General features: G+C 43.4%; 1 protein-coding gene across 3 annotated transcripts in view; it reads right to left on the bottom strand.

Annotated features, from left to right (window-relative positions):
* RNF139 (ring finger protein 139) overlaps nucleotides 1–16,260 on the bottom strand; it is a 22,594-nt gene extending 6,334 nt beyond the window's left edge. The window contains exon 1 of one of the 3 annotated variants that reach the window (XM_042036555.1): nucleotides 15,919–16,260. Coding sequence is in view for 2 of the 3 variants with exons in the window: in XM_042036553.1 (XP_041892487.1) it covers nucleotides 1,711–1,891 (181 nt within the window). In the remaining variant the exon portion in view is untranslated. Of the gene's footprint in view, nucleotides 1–1,101; nucleotides 1,554–1,710; nucleotides 1,935–15,918 lie in introns of those variants that run through there. The other 2 variants (XM_042036553.1, XM_042036554.1) reach the window with 2 other exon arrangements.

The raw sequence follows: 16,260 nt of genomic DNA, 5'->3' as shown, positions 1-16,260 counted from the left end.
CAAAAGCACTGTTATCTGAACCACATGGAAGGTGTTTAAGATCATCTTCAAGTGGCTACATTTTTATCTTTTCTTCAGTTTTGGAAAGCCAAGAACCACCGACCCGTTTTCTAAATGTTCAAGATAAGTTTCTTGGCATAAAACATTCCCAAAGCTTTTTTGCAGAAGGCAAAAATTACCCACTTCTTAGAAAAGTGTTCATATAAATGCAAACCTCAAAAGTGGCTTAATCTGTTAATCCCAGTATCGCACACTTAAGGGACATCATTGAATAACACATCCACCACTCATTTACACAGGTGGGATTAAATTTAAGGCTCTTCCTACAGCACCTGCATCATATGATGAAGAACTCCTAAAATGAAGTTGGTGAGGCACTGCAATGTCATTTTTTAAAAAAGGAATTATCAGTGGGATTAATTACTCTTAGCAATTCCATAAGTGTTGAACAAAAGGTCAAGAAAATGGGAAGCAGGGAGGAAGAACCCCTGCTCCCCATCCCGGAGCTGCCGATACCCGTGGCACGGCAGGCAAAGGAGACAACTTAGGGCCTCCTCAGCTTTGCTTCTCATGTGAGCAGCGACTTCTCCTGGCACTCTTTACCAAAGCAATAAAAATAAAAAACATAAAAATATAATAAATGTAAAAAACCAAAATAAAACACTGCGTTTTGTTACCTCCTCCCTTTGTTCTACTCTGACCTGTTGTCTTGCTATAGATTATTTTTTACTTTTTCCTCTCTGCTCCTCGACTTGTTTGATGCAGTCACACCACACTTCTCACTATGCACATTTCCTTTAACCTGCTCTCCTCTGCTTCCTGCCTCAAAAGCTGTACCGCCTATTTCCTTCCTGTTTTCTTCTACTATAAACATCAAATAGAACTTAAAATCCATCTGTCTTAGGCCTGCAAAAAAACCCAAACAAAACAACAACTTGATGTGTTTTGTGTTTTCCTTCCTGCCTCAGGATCGCCAGCTCCAAAATGTGAAACACAGCACAATATCACCTGTACAACAGTTCAGAAACGGGACTCCCACTAAGCCGAGGCTATGTAAGAACCCAAGAAAACGATATTGAAAACAGTATCGCCTAGTTATACCTGTCACTTTCATCCTTCATGCCGGGAAACAAAATAAAGCTTGAAATTAACCATTGGCAAGGTTCAGAAGGCTTCCCTTTCCCCTGGGAACCAAATTCCCTGCATTTCTGAACTGCTGTTGCAAAAATAAGGCTTTAACAACGTATTTCAGGAAGACATCACACTATACAAAGTGTTTTTAAAAAAACACATAAACCCCCTATACCCGCTAAGTTACATGTTTTCCGCCTTGGAAGCCCCCAGAGTAGGAGGGGGAGTCACAGCCCCGAGCCCTCTCCGGGTCCTTGCACCGTTACGGGGACGGGAGGAGGCGGAAGGAGCCGGGGATGGATCGGGGGGGTGAATCGGACCCGGAGAGGGGCACGAGGGAGCGAGGTGACGATCCAGCCCGGGCAGTCGAGCAGGGGCTCGGGGGTGGCAGAGAAGAACCAGTGGGGACGGAAATCAGGGACGGGGGAAGGGGAGAGACGGGCCGCGACAGTAGCAACAGCCAGGCGGCGGGTGAGGGGCGGGGGGCGGCGGCGGCCGCGCCGTGCCCGCGGCTGTGAGCGGGGCCGGCGGGGCACGGTCCGTGTCTCTCGGGAGGGGGAGGAAGGGAAGGTGTCTCACCCAGCAGCCGCAGCAGCGCGCCCAGCAGCGCGGCGCTCACGGAGCCGCCCGGCAGCGGGGCCGAGTTGAAAATGGCGTCGATGAGGAACAGGCTCGGCACCCGCAGCGCGACCTCCAGCCCGGCCCGCAGCCGCGGGCCCAGCCGCAGCCGGGGCAGCCGCGGAGGGCCCGGGGCCGCCATGCCCTGCGCAGGAGGGGCAGGCGGGCCGCCTCTCCCGCCGCTGGAGGAGCGGAGGGGGCGGGAGCGAAGGAAGGGAGGGGGGGAGGGATGAAGGAGGGGAGGGAGGGGGGGCGGCCGGGAGCCGCTACCGCCCCGCGCCCGCCGCCCGGCCCGCCCGGCTCTCCCGCGCCGCCGCCTCCATGATCTTGCGCGCGCCCGCGGCAGCGCCACCCGCCGGCCCGGGGGCGGGGCCACGCCGAGGGAGGCGCATGCGCAGCCCCACCCCTGCCCCGCGCGGGCGCGCGGCCCCGCCCTGGGAGTTCCAGGATCGATTGGGGTCGGGAAAAGCGCGGAGGCCAGGCCGGGGCTGGACAGCGCCGCTGCAGCACGGCACTGAGGGCAGCGTCCAGTCTTTCCTTAAGCACCGCCAGGGACGCCAGCACCTCCCTGAGCAGCCCATTCCAACGCCTAATCAACCTGTCTCTGAAAAACTAATGTCCAACCTAAACCTCCCCTGGCGCAGCTTGAGGCCATTTCCTCTCATCCTGTCGCTGGTTGCCACGGAGAAAAGACCGACCCGCACCTGGCTATAACCTCCTTTTAGGGAGTTGTAGAAAGCTGTAAGATCCCCCTGCGATCTCCTTTTCTCCAGGCTAAACACCCGCAGCAACCTCAGCTGCTCCTGGTGCTCCGGACCCTTCACCAGCTCTGTTGCCCTTATCTGGACACACTCCAGCCCCGCAATGTCCTTCTTGAATTGAGGGGCCAGAGCTGGACACAGCAGTGATGTTGTGACTGCACCACTGAGTACCAAAGGACAGTCACTGCCCTGGTCCTGCTGGTCACACTGTTCCTGATACAATCCAGGATGCCATTGGCCTCCTTGCCCACCTGGGCACACGCTGGCTCAAATGGTGGGATGGCAGTGGGCCTGGTCCCATGAGCGCTTTGGTCCCTCATTTCCCCAAAGTGCCCCTAAAGCCCAACCGCATCACTGGAATCCTCTGCCAGCCACAAAGAGGTGCATTCGTGCTGCAGCCCCTCGGGAGGGGTCAGCCCCGTGTCCCCCATCCCGCAGCACTTCTCATGGCTGCAGCTTTGCCCTGTGCTCTCTGGGGATGTTGGAGCACTCGGTACTGTCCAGGGCTGTCAGGGAGTTGTGCAGCCTGAAGGACTAATGGGCTTTAATCAGAATTCCCAGTTCTCTTGAGTGGGATGCACAAGACCTGTCTTAGCCAACGCATAACCATAGGTAAGGGTCAGAGGAAAAAAGGCATTTTCCTTTCAAATGCTTTCTCCTTCCTCATGCATTATCACAGAAGCCACAGATACAAGGACATTTGGAAACTTCGATCTGCCTTGATTTTTCATCAAGAACTGTAGCAATGGGACAAGGAGTAATGGGTATGAATTGAAAGAGGAACAATTTAGGGTAGACATTAAGAAGAAATTTTTCACTGTGAGGGTGAAACACTGGAACAGGTTTCCCAGGGAGGTTGTGGCTGCCCCAACCCTGTCAGTGTTCAAAGCCAGGTTGGTTGGGGCTCTGAGCAGCCTGGTCTAGTGGAAGGTGTCCCTGCCCATGGCAGGGCAGGTTGGAACTAGATGATCTTTAAGGTCCATTCCAACCCCTTAACATTCTATGATTGCATGATTTTTACAAAATAAAAAAAAGATTACTAAATTGAAAGCAATGTGTAACAGAGTTAGCCTGTCTGAAACTGGGACATTTCCCACTTCATCCCCTGTGGGAATTAAAAGCAAGTTGCAGGACACAACCAAGATGGGCTTGTGAACCTGTTGGCATCTGCCACGCTGCAATTTCCCACCAGTGTCTACCTCCTGCTTCACCTCCTGCGGCTCAGCATTTGCATGAACCTCATTCGTCCATGGCTTAAGCCCTTGGAAGCCTTTCTATTGTTTCCAAAAGGGTTTGGATCAGACCATAACTGTATTGCACAGGAATTTTCTAAGCAATGCCCCAGCTAACAAAGCCAGAAATGTTGCCAGATTGCTAAAGGATTGTATTACAAAATCCATGGACATTGACGAAGTGCATGTTTTAATCACATGCTGAAAGGCATAACTCTGACCTAGTAAGTCTCCCCACGCCAAATAATAGAGGTCAGGTTTTAAAATGTGAAAACATTTGAATATGGCTGAATCACAGTAATTCAGACTTGCCTGAATCATTTTACTGCTCAACTAAGTATAAAGCTGCTGAATGCAAATAACAATATTTGATTTGAAATGAAAAGCAATGTAAATCAAGCACATCAGAGTACTTGATAATTCCCAGTAATCCATATGAAAATATTAATTTATGTGAGGTGTTATGTCAAGAAATAAACAACTTAAAGCAATACTTATGGAAATGGAATTCCCTGACCTCCCAAAGCCCTTTCAACTTCATTTAATATTCTCATCTGTAAAGAGGATCTTAAATCTATTTTTGCAGTACAGGCTTCAGGATCAGAGGCAATGCTGTAGTACATATTTATATTGCTTTGAGGACATGTGGATTAAATGGAACCCATTAAGTGGATTTTCAGGTTTAAATACATGCATTTACTGGCATATTTTACAGATATTATTTGGGCACAGATATCTGCAAATTACTTTGTGCACGAACACTTCCAGGTTGCAAACATTCCAGAAATCCGAGTGTTAATAAGGTGTATCAGATCAAATGAGTACATGTTTTACACAAGTTTTTCAGAAAACTTCTTTCTGTTAGGACTCCTACTTTTGATTTCAGTTCAGTTTTAAAAAAGTAAATCTAAACTTGATTATCAGGCACATGGGATGCAGGATGATGACATCTACTGGATATGTTTCATTTTGCAATTTGTGCTACCTAGTTTCAAATGTGGAATAATAAACCAAATTCAGCGTTGTTACACAAGCGAATCTCTCCTGAATTCACTTCAAAGACACAAGTGCAGGAAAATTTGGCAAAACATTTTGAGAGTTAAATGCAGTCTCAACTTCTTTGTATATTTGGGGGTGAAATACTGTTCCCAGTACATTTATATTAATTCACGCACACAAAAACAATTCCTTGGTTGAGGAATTCTTCAATTTCTCATTCATAACTACCATACAAATTAAGAAGAAAGCTGCTTTATTTGTCTGTATATGTGAATTGCTAAGGGGAAATAGTCCTGGCTCCAGATGAAGGTTGTTCCCCCTAGTATCACCGGGACCGGGGGTACCTGCCCTGACTTGGTGTCAGGCATGAGGCCCACACCCATGACATGGCAGCACAAAAGAACAAGCCCTGGGGAGCTGTTTCATAATAAATTAGAACTTAAAATTCAAAAATATTTTCAGAATAACTTAATACACTTCCTGTATGAGGCTGAGTCAGACAGATGCAGATCAGTCTATTTCAATAACAAGTCACTGAAATTCTTTGACCTTCTTTACCGTATGTGGCAGAAGGCTGGATTTTACTCTGTCATGTAAAAATTATTTTTGGGGCATTTTTGATAGGTCAGAATTCCTATGATTTTTTTCAAAAGCTGTTAACGTTTTTCCGTCTGAGATTTTTAGAGCAAGAGGAACTGCATAAATACAGATTATCAGCTGCATATGTCACATGCCTTGAATTAACTGGACATAAAAGAATCTTTATTATCTTCAGGAATGGTAGAACAGCCTATTTTCTATATCAGTGTGCTGAGACCATGCTTAGGGGCTGTGCCCATATATTATGGCCAAATCTAAACCTGTCTTTTAGCTAAACTTTAGATTTCTTAAAACTCCCCCATTTGTTTAAATGCTCTCCTTATCCCTTCGAGCCAAAGGTTTTATTGGATTAATGCAACAGCTCACATCAGATAGTGAAAAATCACATGGTCTTGCAAAAATCACATTTTCATAATTAAAAAAGAATAAAAATGCAGGGAAGGTTTTAAGAGGATTGGCGCTTTTTTCCTAACTACAAGATCCTGAACAGCTAAATACACATGATACCTTTGCCTTGAAATACCCTGTGTAAATTTAGCCTGATTTAGTAACTGTAATTTTTGTAAGAATGAAAACAGTTGGCTCCTAAGGAAAACAGTGCAAACATGCATGTCAAAACTGTGTTTTAGTTTGCAGTGTGTGTAGCAATCCATTAACTATTCCCAAATTCCATTTCTCCTTCCCAGAGACCTTTTGTGGTGAATTCCCTGATATCATACTGGATTCCTCATGTAAGAATAAAGCCCTGTACAATGTATCTTTCATTTTGTTGTAATAGTTTTTCATTACCATCACTAAGAATGTCTGTATTTTGGACTGAAACAAAACCCAGAGACTCATGAAAGGAACCTAATGAGGATTTTCTTCTCCTAGGATGATATTCTTGCATTAAATAGACTGATCTGCATTTTTTAAAAGCCAAATATCAATGTTTTATTAATGTAGGCTTTGGTGGATTCAGCAGGCAGCTGTGCCTTGGTGGAGCAGCTCTTTGTCTCCGACAGCCATGCCCTCAGCTCTGCCCGGCTGCAGCAGCGTCCTGGCACTGTCGACGTGAGCACTGGGACAGCAAAGTGCCAGCTCAGGCACAAAGATGCACAGGCTCTCCTGCATCTCGTGTTCGGTGTAGACAGACTTGCATGTGTGGCACTGCCAATGCAGTAATGGCAAAACATTTAAAGATTAACATATTGCTGTAACATATTAAAGTTCAATGGAAATGATTTACACTCATGTGAGTATTTTTAATATTATTATTGAAGACACCAATAGTCTTTACCCAAGAATAGTCTATATCTGTGTCTTCTTCTGAAGAGAAAAAAGCAAATCAAGGTAGCATGTGAAAAGCTAAGCTAAAACCTGTAAATATAGTTATTGACTTAGGGACCTTTTGAATATATTAATAATTTCCCTGCAAAAATTAACATGGTTAGGAGTAGTTATTAAGTTTAGGTTTTATTCCTTCTCTACAGCTAAATGCCATGGGCTTAGATAGCATTTCTTAAAAGATGCTAAGAAGAAAGAAATTTACTTATAGTTAATATTTAGCTAACCAAATTGTAATAACTTGTTTGTGTGAAGGATTGATTTTAATTTCTCATCTGTGTGATGTAACAATGTCTGTAACATATGAGCACTGCATCAGGCTCTGGGGTCTGCAACACAAGAGTGACATGGACCTGTTGGAGTGAGTCCAGAGGAGGCCACCAAGATGATCCAAGGCATGGAGTACCTCTCCTACGAGGAATGCTTGAGGGAGTTGGTTTTGTTCAGTCTGGAAAAAAGAAGGCTTTGGGGTGACCTGACTGTGGCCTTGCAATACCTGAAAGGAACTACAGAAAAGATGGAGAGGGACTTTTTGAAAGGGCATCCAGTGACAGGACAAAGGGGAGTGGCTTCAATCTGAAAGAAGGTGGGTTTAGATAAGGTAATAGGAAGAAATTCTCTACTTTGAGGGTGGTGAGGCACTGGCACAGGTTGCCCAGAGAAATTGTGGATGCCCCATCCCTGGAAGTGTTCAAGGCCAGGTTGGCTGGGGCTCTGAGCAACCTGGCCTAGTGAAAGGTATTCCTGTCTGCAGCAGGGAAATTGGAACTCGGGTGAGCTTTAAGGTTCCTTCCAACTCAGGCCATTCTGTGATTCCATGATTCTATGACTCTATTCCCCTTAGTGGAGCATGGTGTTATTATGTATGTTATTTGAAGAGAGTGCTCATTTGGAAAGCTCGAAGTGTCCAAAGATTTTTCTGCCTTGACAAAGCAAGGCGGGTGCTGGAGAGTCAAAGTACATGGACAAGCCTTGGGTCATTGCTGACAGGAGAAAAGAATAATCTACAAGTGCATTATCTGCAAGACAATGAGAAGAACCTCTTAATTCTGTAATTTTCTCATAGTCCTAGAATAACAAATTTTTCATTCTCATTAAAGTAAATGATTGCTAAGAAATGTGTTAGACCTTGCTGGTTATGGCTTTACAATTTTTTACTGAACAAAACTGCACAGACAAAGAGCCTTTGGCTTTTGCCTTCTGTGAAAATATAAAGGGGCTAAGAGAACAAATTGTATTAACTGTTGCTCGTTGGCACATTTGTCTCATTTCCTAACTCTGACCAGCATACTTAGCAAGGAGACAAGAAAGAGAGAGACAAGGAATATGTCTCAGGACTGCAGCCCCCTTCCCGCATCTGTCCTGCTCCGGAAGGGATGTACTGGTGGACATTGCTCAGGGCTTTGCTCAGCTCCTGCCCGAGGCACCATGCTCAGGGCAGCACTCCCCTCTGGCTTCCTCGGCTCCACGTCCCCTCTCTGCTGGGGCTCTGGGAGATGCACCACTTAAGATCGTTCCTCCCAGATCCCTCCTGATCCGTGTTGTCGTTGTTCTTTTGTTTTCCAAGCACTAAATGGAGAAATGTCTGTCTTTCCCAAGTTTCCACACACACATTGCAGCTCCTGCTGCAGAGATTTGCCTTCCTTCCGAGAGCTGCTGACTCCCTATTCCAGGCCTGATTTGAAGGCATAACTAAGCAAGCAAAAAACAAAAGAATAAATGAAGATCCTTTTTATTTTTTTCATTATTGTCATGTATTCCTTTGTCTTCTGCCATGGTTTTTGAGTGTTTGAGTGCATCTTGCTTGAGACAGGCAGTATTATGTGCTTGCCTGTTGCGTATCATCCCCTTTCTTAGTGGTTTTCCCAGCCCCCTAATCCTGTTATTAATCCATAGTAAAAAAGACAGCATGCTTTCCTACAAATTGCATGCTCAGTAAAAACAAGTCTAGAATGTTAAAGTAGTAAAATATATTAAAAGTATATCAGACTAGATGCTAGAAATTTGTCCTAGGAATTAATATTCATTATAATTCTAATATTTCTGTATTTTAATATTAATTTCTGTTCTGTAGCTGTTCTTGGCTATTACTTCTTATAGAAGTTCAATATCTATTTGTTCAAAGAAAAATGTGTCTGCTAAAACTGACAGGAAGCTGGAACACCCTGACAGCTGGTGCAGCTCATTTTTTCAATTGTCAGACAGCAGCTCAGAAATGGTGTGCCTGAGAGGGAGAAACGGAAATGATTGGGATATTTTGTGTGGAGCACATGGAAAAGCACATGCTGCCATCATAGCACTTTCTCTGACCTCAGCCATGCTTTGTGTTAGGCAGCTGTACCTGTAAGAAATAAAATGCAGATCCAGTGTTAATTTTAAAATTCATTAATGAAAATTTTCCCTTTGAAATGACAAATTAAATAACAGCTGCACATATAGAACCTTGCACTATATGTCGGTTTTTGTAATTAAGGAAATTAATTATGCATTACACTCAACATTTTTTCCCCTTACAAGGTGATGCGTGGCTGCATGTGGGGAGATTGTACCACTGAAAGGCAAGATCTGACTACTCGCATTCAATATGTGCTCAGTTATTTAGTAACATCTGGAATGCAGTTACAGAACTCCTGAGTTACAAAGTAAAGTAACAGAGGGCAAGGCAAGTTCCTTTCGCTTGGGGTTCGACATTCATTTTACCATTTGTGCTACTTGTTTTGTGAAAGACAGAAGTGGACAGGATCTGTTTTTTACTGGAAACTAGCCATACCACAGCAGAAAATGTGGTCTTGCTGAAAAATCCTGCCTTGTAGAGGAAATGTCATCTGGAAATGACACCAGTCTCCCTGTCACCCCCAAGCTGAGCCTTGCCTGCCAGAGCTTGCCTCTGCCTTGATGTTCATGCTGCAAAGTCTTGCTGAACTCCACTGTCAGTACAAAGACTTGGCAGAAAAAATCATAGCGGAAAACCTCAACTTTCCAAAGTCACATACAGGACAACGCTGTCCCTAGTTCCCCTGTCCTCTGCCTACGCAGTCCCAAACAGGAGCTGTTTGCTGATCCGTGGGCTACTAAATTTAGCTGGTTCCTGATAGCTGAAAACAGCTCACAGACTGGATTGTACTGCTGGTCACCAGCACCTGTAGCCAGATAACACCAGCTAGCTGATATAAAACTAGGTGAAAACAATCGACTGTGTCAGCTGCTCTCTATTGTAGCATTAAAATAATAGTAATGGTAATATTATTATTATTATTATTATTATAATATAATGGAAAGAATGTTTTTTATACTTTTGTCTGAAATTATACACTTCTCAGGATGATTTCAGTCTTCAGAAGAGTTGATCTGGGAGATATGTGTTCACAGAAAACATGAGAGACACAAAAGTAGAGAGAATACAGAGTTATACAGGAAAGTAGATCTGCCATGGCAGAAGATGTGATCTTCCTGAAAGATCCTCCCTAGCTGAGGAGGATATCAAGGTGATATCAAACTCTGGCATTGGCATTAATTACAGCCACATCAAATATTTGTGTTGGAACCTGATACCATATGAACTTTGTTCAGACTCACCTTCCACTGCAAGGTTGGTGTTTAGTAACTGTTAATGAAAACTGTAATTCCAGTTTTGAGTAACACTAGTTTCCTATAAAAGCCTCTGAAACCTGTGGTTTAAATGTAAAAGCAGCATAATAATCCAGACTTTTGGCCAAATGTCTCTTTTAGGCTCTGAGTAAATGAAACTCAGGATATTTGCAGGTATGAAGACAAAAGCAAAAAACTCATGCAAATCTTTATGAATCAAGAAAGATGAGTTTTGCACAGCTTGAAAGATAAATTCTTCTGTTATAGGGGAACTTTCCAAAACAAAATTTAACTTCAAACTCTTTGCTTGGTTGATTTTGTTAACAGCTGGGAAAACCCATGGTACAGACACTTGAGAGTGCACTTCCAGCTGTCTTCGTGATGCTTGGTGGCCTGGCCAGAAGATGGCAAGCGTGTTTTGTGGGAGAAGAGAACTGTGCCAGGCAGACACAGTTCTGGTGGTATAAGAATCAAACAATTCACAGTCAAGACTAGAAATGTTAACATTATTTACATGATCCTTGTAATGCTTGAACTGTGAGATAATAAAAGAGACAAAACCTGTGATAATTTACAGCTGCATATGCACAGGGGGAGTGAGGAAGTGCTTGGGGAGGCAAATACCTCCAACCCCACTGACATGGGATGTGCTCCCGAGGGATGCAGCAGGTGCCAGTCTTGCACCTCTGCTACCCCCCATTTAGTGTGTCTCTGTACAAGCAGTTTTGAAGCAGCCATGGAAGAATCCCACACAGGTTACAAATAGTACCCAGCATCTTCTCCCAGCTCTGGGCTTTCTGACCCAGCATCTGCCCTCGCAACAGACAGGAGATGTCTTTTCTTGCCTTATGAAGTGACAGTGTACTACAATCCTCAGTTAATTATTTGCTTTGTTCGGCTGTTTCTTTCTTCTATACCTTTGGCATGGGGAATGGCAAGGACAGGCATGCAGTGAATTTAGATACTGCTTTACAGCCTGGCACTTCTCTCTTTCAGCTATCAAAGACTGGCAATTCCTGAATCCTTTCCAGAATGGCAAGCAGTCCTTTACCTCCTTAGAAGTAGAATAATTCTGTCTAGTGTTCCGGCCACTGGTAACTGGATAAAGCTCTTTGTTTATCAAATCATTTTTGAGTTGGCTGGAAGTGCAAATTGGAGAAAGCAAAGTACGTGCCTCCCATTAGGGGCTGAACATTCAGTTTCTACAAAGCTCCTATTCATTGACCTGGCATTTCCCAGTGTGGAAATAGGGAAGACTAAATTGAAGGGATACATTTACCACTTAGGGCAAAATGTCATGATGCTCATAATGCCCCTGAACTTAGGGGAGATCATGTCACAGTTTTGGACCAGGACTGCAAGAAGTGTGACTTTCTAGACCAAGGAGCTTTAGTGTAGCTGTAAGATACTCTGCTCTAGTAGACGGCCGAATTGCTGACGCTAATTTTCATTTGTAGCCTTTAGCTAATCTATCAGATATCCAGGGCACAGGTCACTGGTTCCCCTAGGGGTCAGGACAGAGGCCTTGAACTTAATTACACTTTGTAATATGAACTGTCATAGGGAGCAAAGGACTGGGTTGTGAAGAGATAGGGCAATGTTACATAGACATTTGTCAAAAGTTTTAGGGCCAGACGTGTTGTATTGCTGTGGTCCAGCTGATGCAAAGGCAAAAAATGTTTCCCACTGCTACAGTCTGTTTTAGGGGTGCTATTGGGGGCCTCAGACAACATTTTAGTCCACAGAAGTGGCTGGACATGATGGCTCAGACAGGTGGGGTTTGAGTATTGATAATACTTGAATTGGATTCCTTGGACCAGGTCATGAGGGGCTGAATTCACTTATGAACCAGAGAGAAAATGAATCCTCTGTAAAATGTTCTATTTTCTGTCATTGCACAGGATGGGTTCAAACACTAATGCTGTCCAAGCAGTCCAGTCACTTTGGACACAGATGGACTCAATGATCCTACCTTTACAATTCTATGATTCTATGACTTTGCTTGCAGTGGACCTAAGGAGTGGAAAAGAATTTTTGGGAAAGAAGGCTGATGCAAACAAAATAGAACATACCACAAAGAGGAGAAGGCTTTTCCCCCATGCATTTCCATTATGGTTGACTTTTGTTAAGCTGATTTCCATATGCACATTCTGAGCAGCTAGGAATGTCATGAACAAGGAATGAAACAGAAATTTTAGATGTTTCAGTAATCAAAAGTGGAAATCATTTGGAAATGATACAGGAAAGATAGATTTCTTCTGCTTATTTGAAAATACTGTAGCTTTGCCAGAAATTTCAAATATTCCTGCCAAGGATGATGTTATATATGAAGTTGAGGAAGAAGGAGTTACCCCCTCATCTCCATTATTTCATTTAAGATGTATTTCTTCTAGTTAAAAGCATTGCAGCCTTAAAACCAAAACATATCCATACGCCAGTTGATTTTTTGAGGACAAAATGTCCAGTGGTGATCACATCCTCTGCATCACTTTTGAGGGCAGAAAAAAAGTGGATGGCATAATATGCACCAAAAGATTATTCAATTAGGTATTACAGAAAGCTTTCCATCTCCAAAGGCAGTTCAGCACAATGCTGAGCTTCCTAGTGAGCTGTGGGAATTCTACTATTGATGGGTTTTATAACAGGAGGGCAGAGAAGTAGCTATGAAGATTTATTTTAATGCCTCCTATCAGTGTATTGATTTACAGAACATTCATAATTAACATCTATATAGTAAATGTTAGAATGTTTCTACTGTCTGCACTGTGCCACGGTGATGTGCTCTGTTCTATTCTATTCTATTTAGCTTCACAGCATCACTTTAAGGTGCACTGAACTTTAAAAGGCATCCTGCTGGGAAGAAAAAATTTGGAAGGAAAAAATTCTTCTCTTCTACTGGCTGGGCAGTTCCTCTGTCCAGCTCAGTGTTTCCACACAAGCCAAATTCCAGGACTGCTTTTGAAGAAATGTTCCTGGAATTGAACTCGTAGTTTTCTGTTGCGGTGACCCAGCTCACTGCGGGGCTGGGGCAGCATGATGCCAATCAATCCCAGCCCATCCCCTGGATCGAGTTTCCCGAAGAGGCAGACTCAGAAGGTGGGTCGAGGGGCGGCTCAGAAGCCTAAACTGCACCCCCTGGGCGGTGCCCGGGTACAAGCTGCCTCCCTCGGTTCAGGAAAATTCTCAGTTAACTCGGTTGTTCGCTGGTTCTCTGTTATAACTCCCGCCTCTCAGTTTCCCCCAGTGGTTCTTGTTAAATTGTATCCTCCCCTGGCTTGTAACTCATTGGTGGTTTTCCCCTTTCACTGCGGTTTTCAAATTCTCTATAAAACTGAGGTCAAGCCTTGGGGGAGGATCCCATCACATTCCATCCCTTCCGAGCTTGTTCGGGTTGTGAAACTTCTAACAATAAAACCTGTCAGGAGCCAGACCAGAACAGCCTCTCTCTTCCTTTGTCTCCGAGCTAACGTGAGCCGATACCATCGGCTCCTGCTGTGTTCCCTCTGCAAAGAAGCCAGCTAGCTAGCTCAGCCAGCAGCTCTTTTCCTGATGCCGAAGTCGCTTCAGTGATGCACAGACGTAACGCAGCTGGACTCTCTCTGACCTGGGCCACGCCAGAGCTCGTGCCTCGAGCACAAGAACTGCATTAGTTTTCCCCAGTCTGGCAATTCTTACAAAAGGATTTATTTGCACTGTCAACAAAAAAGTATGGTATATTCTGCTTTCTGAGACCCAAATTCTTGGTCTTTACACAGGATCTTATTAGACAGGATTCACTCCCTACAGCTCAGTGCTGTGAGAAACCTTTGCAAAGTTGCAATGGATGATTCCCAGATGTTTTGGCCAGGGTGTCCATAGTGCTGCTATGAGTCGCTCTCTCTCTGCTCACCCATCTCTGAAATCCTTCCAAGAGGAGATAATGTGGAGGGCTCACAGTGGCTTTAGCAGGATTTGGATCAGGCCATCTGGCTAAACTTTGTTGATCTTTTTGAACCAATGGACTTCTGTGTCGCTGGTGAAATGGGTGGTCCCTGGTTTAATCCCTGTCCTCCCTTCATCCCAGCATGGAGCTTATGTGGCCCCACAATGAACCAGACTATGGACTGAGCATTCTTTTTTCCCAGCCCCAGATTAGTTCCCTGATTTGCATTATCCCATGAACACGCGACTGCAATTCTGGCCTGAGGAAGCGGATGGGATCACACACAAAAAGAAGGGATAAGGACAGATCCATCTATGACAGATCTACCTCACTGAATATGAGTGAATACCCTTTGAAAACCTCTTTATACTCTTTATCATCATCAGTGTCCCAAAACCTTGCAGTTCACATATGGTAAAGATTGTAACTAGAGGAACTAACAGCTTCAGTAGCTTTTTCATTATCATTCCTGGACTGGAAGGAATATCTCTTGGGAGTCAGAACTGGACTTTTTAACAAAAGCAAAAGATTGAAATAAATTTAAAAAAAAAAAAAAAAAAACCAAACCCAACCCTGAAAATCCCCAGTAATCTCTTTTGCTGAGGCTCTTCACAGGAAAAAGTAAGTGGCCTGTGGTAATTGTGGGAGGGAGGAGAAAGCCGTGGGAAGAGCTTAGTACATTAGACCTCAAAGTAATGCTTTTAACTATCAGGGCTGAGTGGTCCATCCCATTATTATTCCCTCTCTTGCTGCAGAGTATTGTAGCACTTTGTCTCTTTGTTTATTCTTAAGCCATTTTAAAAATAGAAACTGTCATAACTGGAATGCTTTTCTTCTTGTGTTGGAAGACAACTGTAAGAATTATAAATGTGGCACTGGAAAATGATTCATAGGTATGTGTGTTTATGAACTTTGCATTTTCCAAAGTCAAATTAATCTCTAGAAAATACAAAATAATTGTGGCTGTTGCCCAAAGTCTGTTATACAGGGACCACCTATAAGTGTTGGTATAGTTTCATCTTTGTTAAACGTTTTTAAAGACATATTGAACCACCCATTCCTGTTCCCACCAAGTTATGTTGCCAGATTTAATCAATTATTTCATTTCTGTCAAGATTTTTGTCTCAGCAACCAACCTAATACACTGGTGTTTAACTTTTCTTCTTTTAGATTCTGTGTATTGGAATAACACCCAGGATTTATATAATGGAATAACATTTAGCCATAAGGACAATTTGTCAACTATTCTCAGATTATTGGGCTCAGTGGAATTATGGAAACCAGCTGAGTTTGTGACAAATGGGGAAAGTTCCTACAGAACTGGCATTATTTCTGTTTAATGACACAAAAAATCAAGCAGAGGTGTCTAAATCTAAATGTTTTTCTTCAACTCTCAAGAGAAAATGATTAGAACTACAGCCATTTACCTTGTTTCTTCTACTGTAACAGCAGGCATTGCATTAATAACAGCAATTTGTATAAATTCCAGCAATACTGAGGCAAGCACTTCATGGTCTGCAATCAGTGCATATTCAGTTCATTTTGGATGGAAGGTACTTGGGGGTGATTTCACCTTAGTTGATGAAAATTGAGTGATCCGAGGGATAGGATTTGAAGCTCTTTTATTTGAAATGAAGCCTGACAGGACTTTATGTTTCTAGTATAAACATTGTAGAGACAGGTGACAAGCATTACTTTAGAGAGATACAAATATATGCTTAACAGAAGCTGTTTTTCTTACCTGTGGCAGGTCTGAGACCCCAGTGCTTGTGCTGTCCAATGGAAACTCCACAGCTTTCAACAGATTCCTCCGTTTTCTGAGAAATCTCCTACTACAACCCCTCTTTCTCTTGTTGCATTCATAATTCCAGTCACTATCAAATCTTAAAAGCTCTTTTAAAGGAAGAAATCAAAAATATTCATGTATCATACCATATAAAAGAATCAGATTTGAAAGCATTTTCTTTTGTAGCTCCCATATTTCCCTGTGCTCCTTCTTATTATACTTAATATAACTACACTTTTAAAATAAATTATGTGCAGGATGTCCTTCTGTGAGGTCCAAGAGGCACTTTGTGAGCTC

Source organism: Corvus kubaryi, unplaced genomic scaffold, assembly GCF_017639235.1.
Source record: "Corvus kubaryi isolate FWS band 111438036 unplaced genomic scaffold, C.kubaryi_AGA036_p1.0 37385, whole genome shotgun sequence".
Lineage (NCBI taxonomy): Eukaryota > Metazoa > Chordata > Aves > Passeriformes > Corvidae > Corvus > Corvus kubaryi.
This window is presented reverse-complemented; position numbering and strand designations above follow the sequence as displayed.